The following is a 23,312-nucleotide window of genomic DNA, read 5'->3' as shown; positions in this document are numbered from 1 at the left end:
GACTACTCTTTTTCATTTTATATAAATTTCTATCACTAATGTCCTTCCCTCTTTGTCTGCGAACAATTGTTTAGGCTTTAGCCATTCCTTTATATATGCTGCTATTCCCCATTTTTTGGATCCGGCTAATGAGTAAATAACTTTCCTAACTTGGGGGCTTCCATAATACGACTTTTTTCCTTTTGTATGTGCACTTCCTGTAGGCATATAATATCCATATTTAATTTTTGTAACTTAGTTATTGTCTGTCTTCTTTTTATGGGTGAATTTAATCTGTTTATGTTAACTGAAAACAAATTCACCTCTTCTTCCATCTTGCTACTTATTAGTCAGTCTTGCTTCTCCTATCTCCTCTTGGTGTCTTGTCTGTACTCCTTCTCTTTCTTGGGGTCCCTGTTTTGTTGCCTCTCTCAATTCTTGGTCTGTTTCGCTTTCCTCTGTCAGGTGTTTCTCTTGGCTCTTTGATTCAGGTTCCTCCCTGCTGTCCTATTCTTCTCCAAAACATTGTTCATAGAACTCCTGGGCTTTGTCAACCAAGTCTACTCTTATTTTCCCCCCCCCCAGGATATTAACATTCCTTCAGGGACTAACCAACGAAACATAATTCTTTGTTTTATTAATTTTGAAGGAGAGGAACTGATAGTTCCTTCTTTTATCTTGAACGCTTTTCAGTAGTTGTTTTAGTATAATAATTTCCTTTCCCTTATAGATTACTTAGTCTTCTCTTGCTCTTCTATAAATTTCATCCCGTACGGATTTTTTTGTAAACGTTATGTGAACTTCACGAGGAAGTCTGTGCCATCGCGCATAGTTGGTATGTACATGATATGCTTCGTCAATATTATTTTGGATTTCCTGTTTATTCATTTGCAGTGACTCCACCAACACTTCCGTCATGAGGTTACACAGCTCTTCTTTATTTTCTTTTACATTCTAGAATCTTAAGTAGAAAGAAGATCTCTCTAACTCTAAATGGATTATTGTCTCTTCCTGTTTATTGCTATTAATTTCTCCGCCGTGTCTTCCAGCTTCTTTTTGTTTTGTTCTGTTCTTGCCTCTATCTGTTTAATTCTTTGCTTGTTTTTTTACTATCGTTTTTTGAATCTTTACCATCTTATCATCCAATTTTTTAATGTCTCCTTTCATTTCTTCAAGGTTGTTAGTCACTGACTCCTGGGTTTTCATCATTACTTCCTGAATCATGTTTAATGCTATTTGTATATTCTGCAATGTTGGGACTGATCCTGGTTTCTCAGCACTTGACATATCTGTTGTTAATTTTTGTCCTGCAGGAGAGGCTGTTCCTGGGGTTGCTTTCTTAACTGTTTTCATAACTGTGGATGTGTTTGACATTTTGAGTACTTGAAAGAAATTGTTCCACCATACCATACAGAGTTTAATCCTATATTATAGAAAGGTCTACCTTTTATCTCTACCAAGATTATACTAAATAAAATGCAAATGTAATCTAATCAAATGTAAAATCTGTTTAATATCCACTATTAATATACCAATCAACTATTATATACAGTACCAATTTTACCTATTTTTGTCTATTTGAAATCAAACATACAATATCCTAAATTAATATCTTAAATCAATCCAGTTTAAGAAATATAAATATAATGAAAAAAGAAGCAAGACCAATTCTATCATCAATTTATAAATCTATAAAATAGAAAGTATTTTATAACTAAATATAGGTATAGAGAAAAAGAGAGGGGGGGAAGAATTAATATATTAGAATCTATTCAATAAAAGGTATAGAACTACTGTATATCAATATATAAAAGATATAAAAAGTCAATTGATTATAATTAAATCCCACTCCAGGGTTATCACCCTAATAATCAGTTTCCTTAATCTTTATGCTTTCTAAAGTCACTGCTACTTAGTGTTCTTCAAGGTGGGAAATAGCTGCTATGAATAAATTGCACAGTCACTGTCCCTTCTCCACAGCTTCTTCGTCTCTCTCTCTCTCTTTTTTTTCCTTTCCAAGAACAATCTGTTGTTCCTCTGCTCTCAGTATAAATCCCACACTATTGTCTCTATTATAGCAAATCTCCCAATCTTTAAGCAGAGCAGTCTTTCAGATCACCATTCACAATACGTAAATACTTTCATTCTCGGTCCATTCAATACTGTCTCTTTCTGCTTACTTTCCCCCCCCTTTTTTGCTCCACTGCTTAGGCGCCGCTTTTCACACTTTGGGAGCTCACTCAGTCACTTCTTGGCAGATTTCCTCAGCTTAAAGAAGCATTACGGTGTCCTATTTCTGCTTTAACTTTTACCGCTGATACTTCCTGCTGTTTATCACTCTTTCACTTCCTCTCCATTTGCTCAGGCCATCATGCCTCTGGACCTAGCCGAAGGAGCAGCTGGTCTCTTCTGTGTCGAATTTCAGAGAATTCACCGTCCACAGCGGGGGATCACCCTTCACCCTGTCGCCTCCAAGTGTTCCCTTTTCTTTTGCTGCCCTTTACAGGGTCCAACTTTACCGTTGCCGGTCTCCAGACACAAAAAATCAGGCAAAAAGAACGGAGTCCTGTCTTCCTGTTCCACAACAGCGTGACGCCACCCAGGAAGCCCCCTCCATATTTTTCTTTTTTCTTTTATTTAGGCCCTCTTGTTAATAGATCTTCCAAAATAAAAGTCATCTGCAAACGCATATAACTATTAATAATATAGTTATATTATTAATGGGGATAGGGGACATCCTTGTCTTGTACCTTTCTTAATACCAACTTTCTCAGTCATGTCTCCATTTACTATCACTTTTGCAGTTTGTTTGTGGTATATCGCCTTAATCATATTAACAAATCTCTCCCCAAAATCCATCTTTTTTAGCTGTTGCCAGTTGCCAGTTCATGTTATCCAACGCTTTCTGTGCATCTAAAGAAGACTAGCGCTATTTGCTTCTCTGCATGTGCTTCAATTGCTCTGAAAATCTTGCCAAGGAAACTGCAAGGACTAGTCCAGGTAGTCGCCAAGAATCAACATCCCAGCCCAATAGAAAGGGCTTTATAGTGTAGAATTAGTCTTTCAGTTGATGTCAGGGTATTGAAGTCTTCCATAACTATTGTAGTGTGTTTCCTACATATATTGGTTAGTTGGCTAGCAAAAAGAACATCTATTTTTTCTGCTTGATTGGGTGGCCAATCAAGGTATACACCTATGGTCATGTCATTCTTTTTTTCTTTTATATTGACCCATATACATTCTATGCAGTTTTGGTCTTTGGTTTCATGCATTTCTGTAGCAATGTAGTGGTCTTTTACATACAGTGCAACTCCACGTCCTTTTTTTACGGGGTCTGGTTTTTTTGAACAGTTTGTATCCTTCTATCAGTATATGCCAGTCATGGGTTACATCCCATCAAGTTCCTGTTATTCCAATTATATTATATCTGCCTTCAATAATTCGAGTTCACCCTGTGTGTTCTCCAGACTTTGTGCATCTGTATATAGACACTTGAGATCTTTATGTCTGACTCTGGGCATGCTTCCTATGTCTCCTTTTTGGTGTTTGAGTTTCTCTTCCTTCCCATCTCTTCTTCCTTCATTATTTGACTTGTTTTCTTGGGGTTTTTGCTTGGAATTAGGTCCTGGAGATCCTAAAGATTGGTCACCCTCTCCCCTCAATTTTAGTTTAAAGCTCTCCTGATAAGTTGAGCCAGTCGCATTCCAAAAACATTCAATCTTTGTGAGGAGCAGCCCATCCCTTGCCAAAAGCCCATGATGGAGATAGTACAGAACATGGTCCAGGAATCCAAAGTTTTTTTGGCGACACCAACCCTTTAGCCACTTCTATAATTCTTTGTTCTCTTACCAGATGTTACCCTTTTGTTGGCAGTACAGATGAAAAAACTACTTGTGCACCTAAGTCCTTGACTTTCTTGCCTAGCTGCTTGTAATCACTCAATATTGTTCTCGATCCATTTTTGTGTCATTCGTCCCTACATGTAGTAGTAGAAAGGGTAGTAATCTGGGGGCCTAATTATTTTGGTTAGGTTCGCAGCCACTTCCTTGATTTTTGCTCCAGGGAGACAACATACCTCCCTAGATTGTATGTCTGGTCTGCAGATGGCTGGTTCTGTTCCTTTGAGAATAGAATCTCCTATCACCAATAATTGCCTTCCTTTTTTAGGGGGTGCAGTCTGGGATGCTTTTCCATTTATCCCAGGTGAGTTTGTTGTGACTTTTTTAGGGATGTTGAATGATGTCTCTTTTCTAAGTGTTTGCATGTTTTTTTTTTGAGGAAGAGGTTGTGGGTCTGAGTATTTTCAACATGGGGGAGAAATTGATTGCTTAGTTTTAATGGGGCTGCTTCTGATTGGGTTAGATTGGGCAGCAGGGATTTGTTAGATGTATGCTGCTTCTTTCTTTGATTATTGTGTTTCCTTCTATGTGTGACATGCCTCCATTTGTCTTCCTCCAAGGGTATATTAGCAGGGTCAAATCCTCTGGTAGTTATTTGTTCATTAATTGGTTCAATTGGAGTTTGGCTAGAGCTGCCGCTAGATCCCTTACTTTTTCCTCTAGTAGTTCCAGGGTGGATAAAAATCAATGATTTTAAATAAATAAACAAGTAAATAAATTTTTAAATTTAAAATGGATTTTTCATTTTTTAATCAAATTTATTTTAATAAAATGCTTTTGGAGTAAAATGTATCTAAAGAGTTTTCTATTTAAGATACATTAATAATTTAGTTTATTCAGCATGAATTGGAGCTTAGTTATGTAGCATGAGGCTGTATATTCTGCAATATTGGGACTGTCAGTGAGTCAACAATGGGTCAGAGGAGGAGCTGCTGCGAGACAGAGATGACAGTTGCTCTTTAAAAATTATGATGTCAGGGTTCCAAGTAACACCCCCAACAAAAGAGGACTCCAAGGCTTGAAGTTCCTCAAAGTTCCATTTTATTAGAGATGTCATATTGGCATATCTGGGGAAACCTGAATCTGAAAGCTTCCAGGTTTTCCCCACCCAAAGGAAAGTCCAAGTCTCTGCCCAGCACCCACATGTCTATCACATTGTCCAATCAAAGCACTGTCTCAACTGGAGATGCCTCCCAGTCACACCCCTCCAGGTGCAGGGCAAGATGTCCTTGACTGTCTGAGAAAGGAATATTATGACTATATATCACCCCTGCTCCATACAATCCCCCCTCCCAGTTTCCCACAGGAGTAATTGTGGCAAGCCTGAAGGCCCAATGCAAAAGATGATTTCCAGGCCTGACATATGATTTAAATTGAGTTGATTTAAATCAAGCCTTTTTACTAGTGATTTAAACCATGATTTAAATCGACTTGATTTAAATGAAATCCACCCTGAGTAGTTCACATAGCTTACATTTAATAAATGTATAATTTGGGTGTTCTTGAGTCCTTCCCAAGGACCTAGAGTGGCAGATGTTGTTTAATAATATTAAAGGTATAATTGTAGCTCCAAGTAAAGCCGTGTTCTGCATTTGGCTGATAGTGATTTTTAACAATGCCAGTGGTGTTCAAGTAAGGCTCCAAGTGTTTGGAATTGTACCAGTGGTTGGTTGCTACCGGTTCGACCCAGATCGGGCAAAAAGGTAGTGGTGGCAGCCAGAGGCTCCGCCCATCCACCCAGATGCTTCTGTGCATGCGCAGAAGCAGTGCATACCCATGAGCAAACTGGTAGTGATGGGTTTTGAAACCCATCCCTGAATTGTACCCAAGTTGCTTCTTACTGTTATTACTATCTTTATTTTCTTTTGCCAGTTTTTCTACTTCAATTTGCAGGTCTTTATATTTTATGATTTTCTCAAGTTCTTTCTCTTCTCTTTTGCTGTCTGCACTACCTAGACTTTTTTGTCGTTCTTATCAACAATTGCTAAGTCTACTGTTGTGTGGAAGATGCTTGTCTGAATTCTAAACAATTCTAAAATTCCCAGAGCACTTTAACTAGTGCTCATTTTCTAGAACTTTGTCTATTTTGTGCTCTTACCAGTTCTTGCTTGCAGGCAAATGTTATTTCTTGCAGATCTTCCAATGTTGCTACTTGGTCATGTTGTTGTTTATGCAGTCTTTTTGTAGCAGGTAACAAGATGGTCCACTGTTTTTTCAGCTTGTTTGCAAAGATGGTAGTTGCTGTCTGTTACTGTCTTTTCAATTCTGGGTTTGTATGTATTTGTTCTTAAAGCTAGGTCTTGTGCAGCCAGAATTAGCCCCTTTCTTCAATTTCCCTGCTCTTAGCCATTGCCAGGTTTTGTTACCTGCCTTGCCTGCTAGTTTTTTTTTAATGTACTGGGCATGCCATGTTTCTTTTCTATTCTTTGTTTTTTTCTTATCGGTCACTTTGGTCTCGTTGGTATACAGTAAGCCATCATGATGTAATAGTTTTAGTGCATCTTCTTACTGTCATAGAATCATAGAATCATAAGACTGGAAGGGACTTTGGAAATCTAGTTCAGTGCTTTTCAACCTTTTCACAGATTGTACCACTTTTAGGATATGGCAATATTGGAGTACTACCAGTGGCTTAGCAAGATGTCAAAAACTTAATCACCAAAAAAGTTGAAAAGAGTGATAAAGTACACTCATTTACCACATTTTAATGGGAAACTTGTGCCTGTTTCTCTGACATTAATCCTTGCACTCGTGGCTAGAAGATGCTTACTAAATTAATCTGAATTAATCTTAATCTGAATTAAATCAGATTCCATCTGAAGACAATTCCTTTCCTTAGTTTTTATACACATGAATGAAGAAAATGCCTTCTCGCACAAGTATGTGGAACCAAATGGCAATAAGGCTACAATAGCTTTCCCCCCCACACCCACTTCAGGGTACAGTTTTGCAATGTGGCTCCATAACTCAGTCAGTGTTTTTTCATTAAAAAGTTCCTTCAAATTGCAGTGTGATGTCAATTTCAGAAGTGCTTCTTGCTCTTTAAAGGAAAGGTCAGAGTTCACAGCATTGTCCATAATGAAGGACGATGCAACCCAACGAATTCCAATGTCACAGCCTCTTGACACGAATGGAAAATTCAACACAATCTCAGTGTGTAATTTTTCCAAGTGTTTTTTGATAGCAGTTTCAATGTCTTCAGTGTCAACAACAGAATTTAGTTCAATAAAGTCTGACACATTGGGAAATGATGCAGTATTTCCTTTCTTTACTTGGCCTATCCACAGGGAGAATTACTTATAGAATGCACAAACTTCGTCTTCCATAATAAACATGTTACGACCACAGCCCTGCAGTGACCGATTAAGTTCATTTAGCTTTTTAAATATTTCAGCCAAATAGCCAAGGCTGCCCAGAAGACAGCCAAGCCAAGGCTGCCCAGAAGACATTTTCAAACTTTTGTGCTAGGGTGAGGAAACATTCATCAGGAACAGGTGCATTTCATCTTGTAACTAAAATAATCTTGATAATGTTTCACCTCTTGACAATCGATGTACTTCTGTATGAAAAAGAGTGCTGTGCTCAGAATCCAAATCCTTGCATAATTGTTGGAATAAATGTCAATTCAATGGTTGGTTTTTGATGAAATTTATTATTTTTGCAGCATCAAAGTTCCCATTTCATCCATATATCTTGATATCAAGATATGCAAATTGAGGTTCCTATAAAAGACTTTGAGCTACATGGAAAGATGTAGGGTTCAAACAGACAAAACGCAGCCTGTTTGAAGACCAAAAGGAAATTCCTTTGTCGCACCTTTTTTTTTGCCTGGAGCGTTGTGACTACTCTGATTTTGATTTCCCTCCCCCTTACGCTTAAAAACCTGGTTCCTGAATAAACAAACACTGCATCTAAACAGTTAGAATAACACTTCAGGAGAACTTAAGAGGCCAGATTCCCTCAAACCACTACTCTAACACTGACACGTGAAGCCAATAACATACTGTACATTGCATTCATTGAGGACAACTGTGTGACTTCTTGTGTTACTGCTCGTAAGAAGACTTCTGCCTATGAGATGGATGTAACTGTAGGAAGCAAGAGAGGAAAAATTTGTTTCAGATGGGTACCTTTATGTATTTGATAAGCTGAGTGTAGATGAGTCTTGCCTTACTTTTTGGCGCTGTGAGCAGCATGATAGATGCAGTGCCAGAATTCACACAAGTCTTGGAGAAGTAATAAAAAGAATCAATGAATCAACGAACATTCACACCCTGCTTCAGCCGAACAGGTTGAGGTTGCTCATTTCCTGAGTGGCATGAAACAACTGGCAGAGGAGACAGTGGAAGGCACATTCAAAGTAATCCATATGTGTCTTGCCAACATGAGCCCTGCGGTATACTCTGCAATACCAGCAACTCCAGCATTGCAAAAAATCATCTACAGAAAAAGGAACAAAATACGGGCAGCACCCTCAGATCCGGTAAGCCTTGATGACCTCATATTATTTAAGGATTACAAGACATATTCACCAACTCCTGGTTTATAAGAGCCTTTCCTACTGGGAGATTTTGGAGAAGGGTCAAGGAGGATCCTAATATTTGACAGAAGGACTTGGTTGAACATCTTGCAGTCATCCAACACCTGGTATGCAGATGGGACTTTTGCCATAGCTCCAAAATTCTTTGCACAGGTGTATGTCATTCTAGCCAAGAAATATGAAGGAGTGCATCCTGTCTTGTATGCACTTCTGCCAAACAATGTGGCAGATTCTGACATACATGTGTATGAAAGGCTGTTTAAGTTTGTTAAAAACCTAATGCCTGACACTCAGCTGTGTTCCATTCACTGTGATTTTGTACTGGCTACCATTAATGCTTTCCAGGGAATGCTTTCCAGAAGTAGTTTTGGAAGGGTGCTTTTTTCATCTAGCACAAAATTTGAGGAAGCATTTGGTTAGAGATGGAACTGCACACGAGTACAGTTTTTCACATCACAACATAGGCTGGCACCTATCAGGCACCCAAACACTTTTCGCCCGCTTCATGTCTCCCTGGGCGAACGAGTAACGAGAATTGCAGACAATTCTGGAAGATTGTGGGAAGCACATGCTCATGGTAGAAGCAAAATGCAGCCTGTCCCTTTCAACTGATTAAATATGTGTGTGTTGTGTGTGTGTGAGAGAGAGAGGGGGGGCGTGCATAAGCGCACAAAAGGGCCTACCGTTCCTGTCCTATTGTTTTCTTTCATTATATGTGCTTGTATATAATGTTGTGACAAAAATAAATTTAAAAAAAAAGAGAGAGAGAAAGGGTGAAGGTGAAACGCTTTCAAAAAGTGTTTCCTTCAATTCTCGTTACTCTCCTCTACAGTTTCTCTTTTTCTCTCTCAAACCTTCCAACTGCTCACAAAAAAAAGATCTCATGAAGTTGAAAGGTCTTAACTATGTTTTTTACTGTGGTTCCACAGACTATTTCTGTTGCCTTGCATGCGGCAGGGGAGAATGGAGCTGGAAAGCAGATTAGTGAAGGGATGTGGCTTCCGTGGGGAGGGGGGAGGGTTTGGCATGGGTGGCCTGGCTGAAGGGCCCTCAGGTAAGCCAGTGTGGGGTGCATGGGGCAGTTCAGCACCCCCTGCCTTGCTTCGTCCTCCACCCCAGCACTGCCTCACTTCATTCGTCATCACTTCTCCTTGCCGTCTTAACGGAGCAAGAGGCTGAGCAACGCACTGATGTGATGGCCACAAAGCCAGGCAGTGGGGAGGGTGGAGACTATTTTTTTTAAAGCCTTGCATTTAAGTTAAAAAGAGGCTCTCTTTTTGTACGTTACACCTTTTCAAAGACTCCCACCATTTTAGGGATTTATTTTTGTCTTAAATAAAAAGGAAAGTTTCTAAGGCAAGCCAAATAAGGAAATGTGGTTTTAAAAAAAAGTTGACGGAGACACCTAAAGACTGAAGGCTGTGATTTTAGTTTATTATTGTAGTAACTTGATATTGATCTTCTTTGCTGTGGGAGGGTTAAAGTTTTCTGATACTGATTAAAAGTGGAAGCCTAGATAGTGGAACAGAGTATTAGAGATATATTTGAAAGATCTCTAAATAAAAGCTGCCAATTCATCGACTAGCTGTGCTCCAAGAATGATAAAAAATCCTCTCAAATAACTGAGATGAAAACGTGGAGAATGTTAGCAAACTGCCAAAGCAACTTCATAAGTAGTTGAAACTTCACAAATAGTGGAAAATGCAGAGGAGTCCATTGCAGTTTTGGAAGAACCTGATATCTACTTTACTAAAAAAAATAAAAGAATCCGAGGAAAAGTATTTTTTATGTGGATTTAAAATATTTTTGACAGCTTTGGCATTTAGTTGGTTAGAGAATATTGTGGATTTGAGAGAGACATCTGCTGGCGGAAAGAGAGTATTGCAATATTTGTTGAAAGATAGAAGAGAAAGTACAGTCGTGACCTTGACTACTAAAAGATAATTTGGAAACTGTGGGAACTTTTAAGAAATATTTGTCTTTCTACATTGCTTGGTTTAGATTCTCAACAGCTGTGGAAGATAACAAAGCTTTAACTTGGAGTGGACTGGATAAATACTTGGATTGGACATTATTTGAAAATAAAAATATATGGATTTTAAATTTCAATTAAATGTGACATAATTCAAAAAGGTTAACAATTTCTTAAATTGGCAATATGGAATCTTGGATGTGTGAGGAATTAATTGAGATGTTAAAAAATATGTGTGAATCACTAAAGGGTAATAAAAAGTCAGAAATTTTGCTGGAACACACAGAACAGGAAATGGGGAGAAGGTGATATTTATTTATTTTATTTATTTATTATTTCAATTTCTATACCGCCCTTCTCCCAAAGGACTCAGGGCAGTTTACAGCCTGATAAAACAGCAGATACAAAAATTAAAAAACAAATTTAAAAGACTGATTCAAAATTGGCTGAGAATTCTAAAAACTAATAAAAACCCCGTTAAAAACTATTAAGCCAGTCCTGCGCGGTGGAATAAAAGAGTCTTCAGGTTGCATCGAAAGGTCCGGAGGTCAGGGAGTTGGCACATCCCTGGAGGTAGCTCGTTCCAGAGGGCTGGAGCCCCCACAGAGAAGGCCCTCTCCCTGGGGGTCGCCAGTCGACATTGGCTGGCCGACGGCACCCTGAGGAGACCCTCCCTATGGAAGCGCACTGGTCGATGGGAGGCTACCGGTAGCAGCAGGCAGTCCCGTAAGTAACCCGTTCATATGCCATGGAGCACTTTAAAGGTGGTAACTAACACCTTGAATTGCACCCGGAAGACCACCGGAAGCCAATGCAGCCTGCGCAGGATACGTGTTATATTGGAGCGAGTTGCTCCCTCTATCACCCGCACGGCCGCATTCTGAACCAGTTGGAGCCTCTGGGTACCCTTCAAGGGGAGCCCCATGTAGAGAGCGTTGCAGTAGTCCAGGCAGGAAATGACGAGGGCATGAGTGACCGTGCATAGGGAATCCCGGTCCAAGAAGGGACGCAACTGGTGTATCAGGCGAACCTGATAAAAAGCTCCTTTGGCGACGGCTGTCATATGCTCTTCTAATGACAGCCGTGCATCCAGAAGGACGCCTAGATTGCGGACCTTCTCCGTGGGGGTCAATGACTCGCCCCCTACAGTCAGCGATGGAATCAGCTGATTGTACTGGGATGCCGGCATCCACAGCCACTCGGTCTTGGAAGGGTTGAGTTGGAGCCTGTTTTTCCCCATCCAGACCCTCACGGCCTCCAGGCACCAGGACATCACTTCAATGGCTTCATTGGGGCGGTTAGGGGTGGAAATGTACAGCTGCGTATCATCAGCGTAATGATAAAAGACAACATAAATGAGGAGCAAGAAAATAATATTGAAGGAAAAGGAACTGAATGCAAAAAGCAGTTAGATGATTTCATTGGGATCTAGTGGCAAAAAAAGAGTGAGTAGGCGGAACATCCCCCAAAAAAGAATCAATCAAAGGGTAAAGAGGGGAATAGTGGAAAGAGATTAAGAGAAAGTTTGGGGAGAATTACTCGAATAATATATCTAAAAGTGAGAAAAAGGATTCAGAAGAAAAGATATTTTATATATATATAAAAGAAGTTAAGAGATAAAAGGAGAAAACTATCAAGAAGTGGAAGTTTGGAGAGACCAAGAGAAAATCAGAATCAGAATACAGCTGGAAGGGACCTTGGAGGTCTTCTAGTCCAGCCCCCGGCTCAAGCAGGAAAACCTATACTATTTTAGATATGGTTAAAGAAGGGAAGATTAGTGGAAAGGAGGAAGGGAAATAAGGTATATACTAGTAAATTTAAGGGAACTATATTAATATTATTAATTGTGGATGGTCAACTAAGTTAAAGGGTTTTAACGAAAGATTTGAATATGATGATGTATATTGCTTATAATAAAACAGAATAGCAGATGAAATGTGAAATGGCAATTTAGTTTAATTTTGAAGACAATTTAAATTAAGAGACAAAGTTGAAAAGTGGGAAGGGGATTTTGAGAAACATATTCTGTAATGGAGAAATAGGTTAAAAAATTGATGTTATTGTAGGAGATTAGGAATTAAGGGTGGATAGTGATATTGTTTATGTATTATGTATTAAGAAGAAATTAGGATAAGATAAAGAAGTATGGAAAAAGAATATTATGGCTGAAACTGGAAACATGTAAAATGGACTTGGGGGAAAAAAGAATACTATGGCAGAAGCTGAATAACAAGATATAGTGAAAAATTATTAATTTGTGATAAAGAATTATATAAAAGAGATGGATATGGAAAAAATGGGAAGATTAGAATAGATTATAAAGATTAATATATATAAGATGTATAAGATGTGACCCGGTCAACACTCTGCTCATAAAATATGTATGATGAAAAAAAAATTCTAATAAAACTTGTTTACAAAAAAAACAACAGCTTCAAACACAGTATACGTAAATTGTCAAACATCTTTATTAATTGCAAAAGGTATGCAGATAAGCATTCTGGGTTGGAAAAATTAGTCTGCAGGTTGGGTAGTACAGGTTTTACAGTGCAAATATACAATGCTACCTCAGCTCATATTCTTGATTAATTCCAATTGTGCCTTCTGAACTTATAATGACCCAGGGACGCTAAAAACACTAGTAGGATAGACTATTTTCCAAAGCAAAAAAGAACATTACTATCTGGCTATAAATAAATTTCAAGCACATAAACAATAAGATCAGAACTGGTTCCTCTGAAAATAGCTACGGTCCCATCCTAACACATATAAACACACACACACAAACAGAGTGTCTCTTTTTCTACTTCTCCCACTTTTGCTGCTTGATTTTTATAGCAAGTTGCTTGGTTGGCAAGCAGTAATATTTTCCATGTATAGATGTAAGTGACAGATATCTACATAAATAACTTATACTTCCATATCCAAGTTAGGACCACATTCTGCCTGGCATAACATTAGGGTCATAATTTCTCACAGGTTCCTCAAGAATACAAACTATTTTCCAAAAAAAAAAACACTTTAGTTTCAGCTAAGTATAGTGTACCCTTTGTCAGCTGCTAGGAAGAGCTTACTGCTGACATCTGCTTCAACAAGGGACTAGCTCTGAACAGTGAAGAAACTTTATGTAGGAAGGCAATCCAAAGCTGATAAAAACCTTATCTCTCAATCTAGTATCATCATTCTACATTTAGCCGTCTTGTTCAAAAATATACCTGATTTTTTTAACCTCCCTGAAGAATTTGTTTATTCCTCCAATTGTTCAGCCATTAATAGTGAATGGTAAGTTGGACCTTTAAAAATGAACTAATAACTCCAAAGGCTGGAGGGGACATTACAAAATTGTGTTCTGTCATACAAAGTAATGGCAGCAAAGATATTTGCTCAGAACACACAGAGTTGAAATGAAATCAAAGTGAGAGACTTGAGGGAGAAATAGCTCTGTCTTTTTAAAGCACAGCCATTAAAAATCATCTACCTGGGAGCATACAAATGAACAGATACAGCTATGTCATCCTCCTGCTTCTAAACAGGTTTTGCTATGTTTATACATATAAGATTAATGAAGAGAATGCAGTGCAAATGGGCTGAGCAGGTGAATAGTTGGCTAGAAAAAAGCTCTCAAGGTTGGTCTTTTGCTTCAGAATCTTTATCATAGATGTAGCTTCCAACTGCACCTGTATTCACTCCTACAAAAGAAAAAAAAACAGAAAAAAGTCAGTAGAGGAGGAATTAAGGGAAAATAAGCGAAAGGGAAAAGAGAAAGTACAAGCCAGTTTGTGAATAATTTTAATTTATATGACTTTGAAAACTAGTAGTGAATTCATTATTGGAAAATAAATGTTTCTATAGTATATAAGTAAAGTATCAGCAAATTCAAAGAATTCAGGGTTTGGAAAATGCTGAGAGGACACACAGTTTTTACTGAGAGAAAGTGATAATGGGAATGAGGAGGGAGGGAAGGAAGGAAGGAATCATAATGCTGATGCGGCACTCAATGAAATTGAGTTTGACACCCTTGCCATAGCAGAATGCTTTTATGTATCATTATATTATGATTCTGTTCATATATATATAATATATTATGATCCTGCTAATAAACTCTTGGAGGAAGACAAATGGAGGTATGTCACACATAGAAGGAAACACAATAATCAAAGAAAAAAGCAGGATATATCCTACAAACCCCTACTGCCCCGATCTAACCCAACCCAACCAGAAGCAGCCCCATTAAAATGAACAATCGATTTCTCCTCCTAGATGAAAATATGCAGGCCCACAACCTCCCCTCAAAGAAAACATGCAGACATCTAGAAAAGAGACATCATCAAATAGCCTGAGATAAATAGAAAAGTACCCCAGACTGCACGCCCCCCCCCTAAAAAAAGGAAAGTGAGCATTAGTGATAGGAGATTCTATTCTCAAAGGAACAGAACCAGCCATCTGCAGACTGGGAGGAATCGTTCCTGTAATTGTTTTAGCCACAGGAGGGCTGCCCTATTAAAGAAAGAGGCAGAGGAGGAGGCTCTAACAGCCCAGGCTGCCGCCTGGTGAGACTTAACTAGTGACTGTTCTGCCCGTTTGTCCTCTGGGTGAAGGGTTTCCTCTGGGGTCTTGTTACTACCGAGGGGCCCGCTAATGCGACCACCGGGGGGTCTACTGTAGGGACTTGCAACATCTTGAGAAAGGAGGGTCCAAATTGTATAAGCGGCAGTCTAGAGCATTGGGATTTGGGCCTGCTATAGGAATGGCCCATTGCCTATCAACCACTTCCACAAATAGTTTGGGGGCAGGAACTTTCTCCGTCTTGTCCACTGGTACAGAAAATAAGTCTACAGGAGGATCTGTTGCCTCAGAGGTAGGGCACGGGGGAAGGCTGGGTCACCCCCAGACGGGTGGTGACCCTGGCCTTGTGTAGTAGAGACCGAAACAACTGTGGATTAAAAAGGCCCACAAAGGAGGGTTGGTCTGGGACCAAGCCCTCGTCTTCAGAGAGGTCCTGTTCCCTGAAGTCACCTTCATCTGCTAGAGAAAGGTGAGTGGATGACTGATCTTGGAAATTTTCACTGTTCAGTGATATGATCCTGCACTAAATCCTGACTTGTTTGAGATGCTGCATATTCAGAGACCCATGACTGAGTCCTTGGTTGTCTAGAAGCAGCAATGCCACGTTGGACAGCAGCCACTATCATATCTGCCATCTCTATTGGGTAATGAGGAGGTGGTCTAGCTTCCTGTTGGCCCGCTGATACCCTGGGGGCAAGTGTGGCCATGGTGGCCTCCACCATTGGCTCCTGCAATTGAAGGGCCTCAGGGATAACCTCCCCATCAGACCTGGGGAGAGGGCGAAATAAATCAGCAGCGGGATGAGGTAAAGATGATGCCAAAGAGCCATCTGGAGACAAAGAAGCCAATGGAGCTCCCGAAGCTTGAGGTGAGGCCTGCACTGTTGTGTTTTGCTGTGCTAGGCCCGATTGTTCTTGAATTTTCTTACTGCCTTTTCAATTGCCCATTCCATTGCCTTCTGTCGCTGTAAGGCCTCTTTTTCAGAGGTTTTAGAAACCTTATGTTTGGATACTGTGGTCTGCAAGGCCTCTGTGCTTGCAGGGGAGAGAAGGCCCGAAGAACTTGGACCTGGCTGTGGATTAGCCTGCTGAGCAGGCTGCTTTCTTTTGTTAGGCCGGGCAGGTGGAACGGCGGCCATATTGGAAGGCTGCAGCCATTGAGTAGGCCTCTAAATGCACGTGGCCAAGGCCTGTGTGCGAGGGAGGTAGGCTTCTAGAAGCACTAACGCTAGGCCTATTCCAATTATTAACTTAGAACAAGGTGGCAATGAGAACAAGAATTATTTAATTTTTTCCCCCTTTTTAAGATCTTAAGGGGAGATATTGGAATAGAAGGGCAATATTGCCACACGGCCAGCCAGGGCCGGGGGTGGCTAAATGGGAAAGTATACTCACTGTCCCCTTGGTGGATTCTCAACGTTCCAGGCAATCGGGACAAGCCTGGGAGCGCTTATGAGCCCAGCACGCTCAGCTACTTGGAGATCACTGATTGATCAAGCGGAGCCTGAGAGAGCTCCTGATAGGCCTGGCTGGACGGCTCAATGGCCTTGTGGTGAGGCCAGGGCGATCGGGAAAGACCTGGGAGTGCCCGAAAACTCCGCTCCCAATAAGGCCTTCACGCGGTTTTTCGTGTGATTCGGCAGCCGCCGAACACGCCAGCAACGGGGAGGGCTGAAATGAGTCCTCTTCGCCTCCCCGGCTGTCTGCGGACCTTTGCCAGTGGCGTTGTGGCCAGCAGCGGTCTTAGACTGTCCCCAGCGGTATTAGGCTGAATCGCCCTTCTCGCTTGGGGGGGGGAGCGCTCAACCAAGCCTGGGAGACTCTACCCCAATTACAGCAGCCACGGAGGGAGCGGATTCCCTTTGATTGCTTTCCTTTGCTTTCTTTATTATGCTAAGACACTGAAAGGGGAGCAGCTCAGAAGGGCGTCTGTCCCTGTCGGATCGAGTCTGAAAGCTGGGAAGCACCAGAAGGAGGAGGTGCTTTTCAACTGGCAGACTTGATCCCATTGGATACAGACTGAGTCAATCCCATACCTGGCTGCTGGTCCCACCCTGCTGGAAAACAGGGAAAAATGTACTCGGAAAAAGACTGGCCCAACTCATCAGAAGGGTTTTAAACTAAAATTGAGGGGGTGTATGTGACTAATCTTTAGAATCTCTAGAACACAAAACCAATCATAAATCCCAAGAAAACAAATCAAACAATGAGGTAGGGAGTGATGGGGGGTGGAACCCAAACAACAGTTTGGCTATGCAGGAACTATACCTATGGACAGACATAAAAGTCTTAAATGCTTCTATACAAATGCTCAAACAAACAGGAGAACAAACAGGATGAACTAGAAGCAATAGTACACGAGGGTCGGTATGACATAGTTGCCACTACAGACACCCGGTGGGACAAAACCCATGACTGGACTGTATTGATGGATACAAATTGTTCAAAAGAAACAGATCAACAAAAAGAGGAGGTAGAGTTGCACTATATATGAGAGACCACTACATATATACAGAAATGCACATGATCAAAGATAAAACTCCTCCAGAATGTATATAGGTCAATATAAAAGGGGAAAAAAGTTACATTGCCATAGGCGTAGATTACAGGCGACCCAACCAATCAGAAGAAATAGATGAATGCTTTGCCAACCAGTTAACAAATGTATGTAGGAAGCATACCACAGTAGTAATGGGAGACTTTAACTATCCAGTTATCAACTGGAAGATCAACTCTGCAGCGAGATCGAACAGATTCCTAACCAACCTACCCAATAATTTTATCATCCAAAAGTTAAGAGGAAGGAACTAGAAATAAAGCTATATTGGACCTAATTCTTACTAATAGAGAAGAAATTATAGAGGGAGTAGAGGTTGCCAGAACTTTGCATGAAAGTGACGACGTCATGTGACCACTGGAATTCAATATAATGCAAACACAAGCAATAGAAAATAATCCAACCAGTCTTAAACTTTAAAAGAGCTGATTTTAACAAACTCAGAGAGCGTGTAGGAAATATTCCATGGATGAAAATCCTAAAAGAGAAAACAACTCAAGAAGCATGGGAAACTTTGAAAAATGTGATCATAAAAGCCCAGTCCAGCACAATACCACTGAAAAAGAAAAATAAGAAATTCAAGAAGAAACCAGTGTGGCTGCGCAAAGATCTCTGACAAACTGAAAGACAAAAAGGACAAGCAAAAAAAATTGAAAGAGGGACACATAACTAAGGCAGAATATATCAGCAGATACCCAGAACTTGAAAAGATGAAGTCAGAAATGCAAAGACTCAGGATGAACAAAGACTTGCAACAAAAATCAAAGATAATAAAAAAAGTTTCTTTCAACATATTAATAACAAGAAAAAAGTCAAGGAAAACGGTCTGCTAAAGAGAGAAGATAGCAAGGAAATAACTGGCAGTTGGAAGAAAGCAGAATTCCTTAACTCATTTTTTGCATCAGTCTTCATGCAAAAAGAAATTATAGCCCAACGTACAAAAAAAAACTTATTGTAAAAGACAAATTAGAAATAAAAATTGAAATAAGCAAGAAAATGGTAAGAAAACCTATCTGATCTTGACAAATATAAATCACCGGGAATTGCCAGATTACATCCCTGAGTTCTGAAGGAGCTGGCAGATATTATCTCAGAACCATTGTGCCATATCTTTTAAAAATCCTGGAGCACTGGGAGGTACCTGAGGATTGGAAAATAGGTGATGTAGTTCCCATCTTCAAGAAAAGGGAGGAGGGAGAAACAGACTCAGGAAACTACTAACATCAATACCTGGGAAGATCCTAGAAAAGATAATTTAAAAAACAGATCTGCAAACAACTAGAAGCAAATAAAGGTGTAACTAGTAGCCAGCACCGGTTAGTTAAAAACAGATGGTGCCAAACCAATCTTATTTCATTCTTTGATAAAGTCATTAAATTAGTAGACCAGCGAAATGCTGTGGACCTACTATACTAAGATTTCAGTAAAGCATTTGACAAAGTACACCACAATCTACTCAGACAACACTAAGCTTGCAGGAATAGCCAACATCCCAGAAGACAAGCTCAGGATCCAAAAAGATCTTGACAAACTTGAACAATGAGCCCTATCCAACAAAATGAATTTTAAGGTGGAGAAAAGCAAAGTTTTACATTTAGGCAAGAAAAATCAAAGATATAAGTATAGATTAAGCGAGACCTGGCTCAAAAACAGTAACTGTGAGAGGGACCTTGTAGTCCTAGTGGATGATCACTTGAATATGAGCCAGCAGTGTGCAGCAGCAGTGAAAAAAGCAAATATAATCCTGGGTTGTATCAACAGGCATAGAATCAAGATCATGCGAAATATTGGTGCTGTCAACCCTGAAGTTGGCCAAACTGTGGACACTCTGGGGGGAAGTGACAAAGTTTTACTTTTAATTGGGTGTAAACCCGGTGGGAACTCAGAGCCTTTCCTTTCCACCAGGAACATGCCAAATTGATATTCCCAGTAAAATGTTCTTTGGACGGAGGTTCACAGCATTGTACAAGAGGTAGCAACTAAAACCATCCCAAAGAAAAAGAAATGCAAGAAAGCAAAATGGTTGTCTGAGGAAGCAAATAGCTGAGGAAAGAAGGGAAGTGAAAGGAAAGGAAGAAAGAGAAAGATACACCCAGCTGAATGCAGAATTCCAGACTATAGCTAGAAGAGATAAGAATGCATTCTTAAATGAACAGTGCAAAGAAATAGAAGAAAACAATAGAATAGGGAGGACCAGAGATCTCTTCAAGAAAATTGGAGATATGAAGGGAACATGTCATGCAAAGATGGGCATGATAAAGGACCAAAATGGCAGGACCCAACATAGGCAGAAGGGGCATTGGTACTTACCTGAGACGCACCTTCTAGTTCAGTGGAGACAGCAGTCAGAGTGGGTGGAGCTCCTCTGTTCAGATTGGATAACTGAGTCTGTTGAAGCTGAAAGTCCCGCCCCTTGCTGCTGGGAACCCCAGATTTTGATGAAGGCGAGAAAAACCAGACTCAATGCGTCGTGGAAAATAGAGAAACAAATGTTATTATCCAAAACAAACAAACAAAGAGGATCCAGACCGAAATAGGGAGGAGCTGACTGCTGTCTCCACTGAACTAGAAGGTGCGTCTCAGGTAAGTACCAACACCCCTTCTCCGTTATGGTGGAGACAGCAGTCAGAGTGGGACATACCAAAGCCTAGTGTCCCTAACTACGGGAGGGATCGGTCTGGACAGATTCAACCTCAGATACAAGTACCTGCTGCAGGCCAAAGGCAGCTTCAGCCGAAGCATACTTGTCCACTCTGTAGTGTCTAATAAACGGAGAGGGCGACGACCAGGTGGCTGCCCTGCATATCTCTGGCAAGGATGCCTGAGTAGACCAGGCCGCTGAGGTAGCTGCACTGCGAGTGGAATGCGCTGTTAAACGCGGGGGCCTAGGCAGGGATCTCATCTCGTAAACCTTAGCTATCGTATGCCTAATCCATCTGCCTATAGTGGATGATGTCACTTTACGCCCTAAAGAAACAGGAAGGAAAGACACAAACAAGGACTCTGTTCTCCTTAACTCTGCTGTTCTCTTAATGTAAATTCTCAAAGCTCTTCGAACATCTAAAGTATGCCAACGGCGCTCTAACCCGTGGACTGGGTGAGGGCAAAAATTAGGCAAATTAAGTTCCTGCATATGATGGAAAACTGAATTTACTTTAGGAATGAATGAAGGATCCAAACGGAGCACTACTTGATCCGGATGGAAAACACAAAGATCACTGCGGACAGAGAGGGCAGCTAATTCTGAAATCCTTCTGGCAGAGGTGATAGCCACCAAAAAGGCAACCTTACAAGTTAATAGCCTCAGAGAGGTAGACCTCAAAGCTCATAAGGAGGCCCTGTTAGGGAATTTAGGACCAGCGAAAGATCCCAAGTGGGATATCTGTGGATCACGGGAGGACATAAATTTTTGGCCCCTTTGAAAAACCTCCTGATAGAAGGATGTTGAGACAAGGAAGTCAGTGGATCACAGGATAAAACCGTGGAAATAGCTGCTACCTGTCTACGAAGTGTGTTGAGAGCTAACACCTTGTCTAACCCTTCCTGCAAAAATTCCAATATATGCAAAATGGAAACCCGGAGTGGAGAAACCCCCGCCCTTTGACACCAGGAACAAAAAGCCCGCCAAGAGGCTGAGTAAATGCGCTCAGTGGAAGGCCTCCGGGACGCTAACATAGTCCGGATAAGCCTGGCAGACATATTGTCTCTTCTCATGGTGCCCCACTCAAGCGGCAGGCGGTCAACTGGAGCCATAGAGGATCTGGATGAACCAGAGCCCCTTGAGATAACGACACTCAGCTGGGAGGAATCCTCCAGGGGGGAGCCACTGACAGCGACTTGAGATCTGCGAACCAAGACCTCCGAGGCCAGTGAGGGGCGATTAAGATGACCTCTGCCTGTTCCTCCAGAATCCGACGGACCACTCTCGGGATGATTGAGAGGCGGAACGCAGAGAGTAACCCCTCTGGCCATGGACTGCGAAGAGCATCGACTCCCTCTGCTAGATGATCTGGAAACCTGGCAAAGAAACGAGGAAGCTGCGTGTTCTGCCATGTTGCGAACATGTCCACCACTGGAGTGCCAAATCGACGTGAGAGGTCGTTGAACAGATCTGGATGCAGACGCCATTCCGCCTGGTCGATGACTTGACGACTGAGCCAGTCTGCCTGAATATTGGACACCCCTGAGATGTGTTCTGCAGTCAAGGACAGAAGATTCCGTTCTGCCCACAGGAATAGGGTCCTTGCTTCCTTCATCAAGGACTTGGATCTGGTGCCCCCTTGTCGGTTGACATGAGCCTTGGCTGTGATATTGTCCATGAGCACCAGTACATGCTTGCCTGATAGATGGTTCTGGAAAAAACAAAGAGCTAGATAAATAGCCCGTAGCTCTAGCCGGTTGATAGGAAAACGGCGTTCAGTGATGGACCAGCTCCCTTGAGCCAGCAGCGATTTGGGGTGTGCACCCCAACCGAAAAGACTGGCATCCGTAGTTACCACCAAACGATGAGGCTCGTGCAAAGGAGATCCCTTGGAAATCGCCGATGACAACCACCAGAAGAAGGACTTGCGAACCTCCTTGGGCAGTAGGACTTTGGAAGTGGAATTGCCTGTGCCCGCTCTTTGGAATGGCAACAGGAACCACTGGAGGTCTCTAGTATGAAATCTCGCCCATGGAACGATGGAAATGGTTGAAATCATCTTTCCCAGGAGTTGGGATAATGACAGCAAGGAAACTCTGCTTTCCTTTATTAAAGAACCAGCTAAAGATCTTAAACTACTCTGTCTCTCCTGAGATAAAGAGACTCTACCTAATATGGAATCAATATTTGCTCCTAAGTGAAGTAAACAGGTTGAGGGGGTCAAATGACTTTTCTCTATATTAATAGAGAAGCCATGTAAAGAAAGAGTCTGAACTACAATCTGTAAATCCTTTCTGGCCATTGACTCTGACGATGATAAAATTAAAATATCATCCAAATAACAATAAAGTCGAATAGGTATGGACCTAAGATGAGCTGCCATAGCAGCCAAGATCTTGGTGAAAACCCTCGGGGCAGAAGACAACCCAAAGGGCAGTGCCCTATATTGATAGTGAACCCCCTTATAACAAAACCGGAGAAACGTCCTATGATCCGGGAAAATAGGGATATGAAGATAAGCTTCAGTGAGGTCTATGGAAGTGAGGAAGTCGCCCTTCCGAACGCCATCTAGAATCGAACGAAGAGAGTGCATTTTAAACTTATGATAAACAATAAAACGATTTAGTCTCTTGAGGTCTAAAATGGGCCTCCAGCCCCCCGAAGATTTGGGAACTAGGAACAGAAGAGAATAAAACCCATGTCCCCTTTGCCTTATGGGAACTGGTTGAATAGCCCTAATCTCCATTAAATGCTTAACTGCTGCCGCCGTATGGACCCGTTTATCCCTGTTCCTAGATACCGGACAGCGAATGAAAAAATCTTTTGGAAAGGAAACAAATTTCAGAGACAAACCGTATCGAATTGTATTCTTAACCCAATTATCAGAAGTAGTGAACTCCCATTGATCCGCAAAATGGGCTAACCTGCCCCCTATGGGAGGACTAGCAATGCACCTATCGATGACGCCGGAATGGACGACTTCCTCCTCCACGAAAGGGCCGCTTGGAAGGAAAGGGCCTACCCCGTGAAACTCTATCATGACCTCCTCTTTGTCTAGGAGCCCAGGACCCCTGGAACTTGGAAGAACCAGCCCCCCATTCAGAACCTCGAAAGGAAGATTGACGAGAAAGGGAGTAAATCTGGCTTCCCTCTGCGATA

At 41.3% G+C, this 23,312-nt stretch overlaps 2 protein-coding genes across 4 annotated transcripts in view; both read right to left on the bottom strand.

Annotated features, from left to right (window-relative positions):
• Nucleotides 1–23,312, bottom strand: part of LOC131194853 (uncharacterized) — a 268,449-nt gene that overhangs the window by 58,194 nt on the left and 186,943 nt on the right. The window lies entirely within an intron of this gene.
• Nucleotides 12,841–23,312, bottom strand: part of LOC131194859 (cysteine-rich protein 2) — a 270,743-nt gene continuing 260,271 nt past the window's right edge. For both annotated transcript variants that reach the window (XM_058176396.1, XM_058176398.1), the window contains one exon: nucleotides 12,841–14,079. In XM_058176396.1, the coding sequence (XP_058032379.1) occupies nucleotides 14,012–14,079 (68 nt within the window). In that variant the 3' untranslated portion in view covers nucleotides 12,841–14,011. The remainder of the gene's footprint in view (nucleotides 14,080–23,312) is intronic.

The sequence above is a fragment of the Ahaetulla prasina genome, chromosome 3, assembly GCF_028640845.1.
Source record: "Ahaetulla prasina isolate Xishuangbanna chromosome 3, ASM2864084v1, whole genome shotgun sequence".
In the NCBI taxonomy this organism is placed as follows: domain Eukaryota; kingdom Metazoa; phylum Chordata; class Lepidosauria; order Squamata; family Colubridae; genus Ahaetulla; species Ahaetulla prasina.
This window is presented reverse-complemented; position numbering and strand designations above follow the sequence as displayed.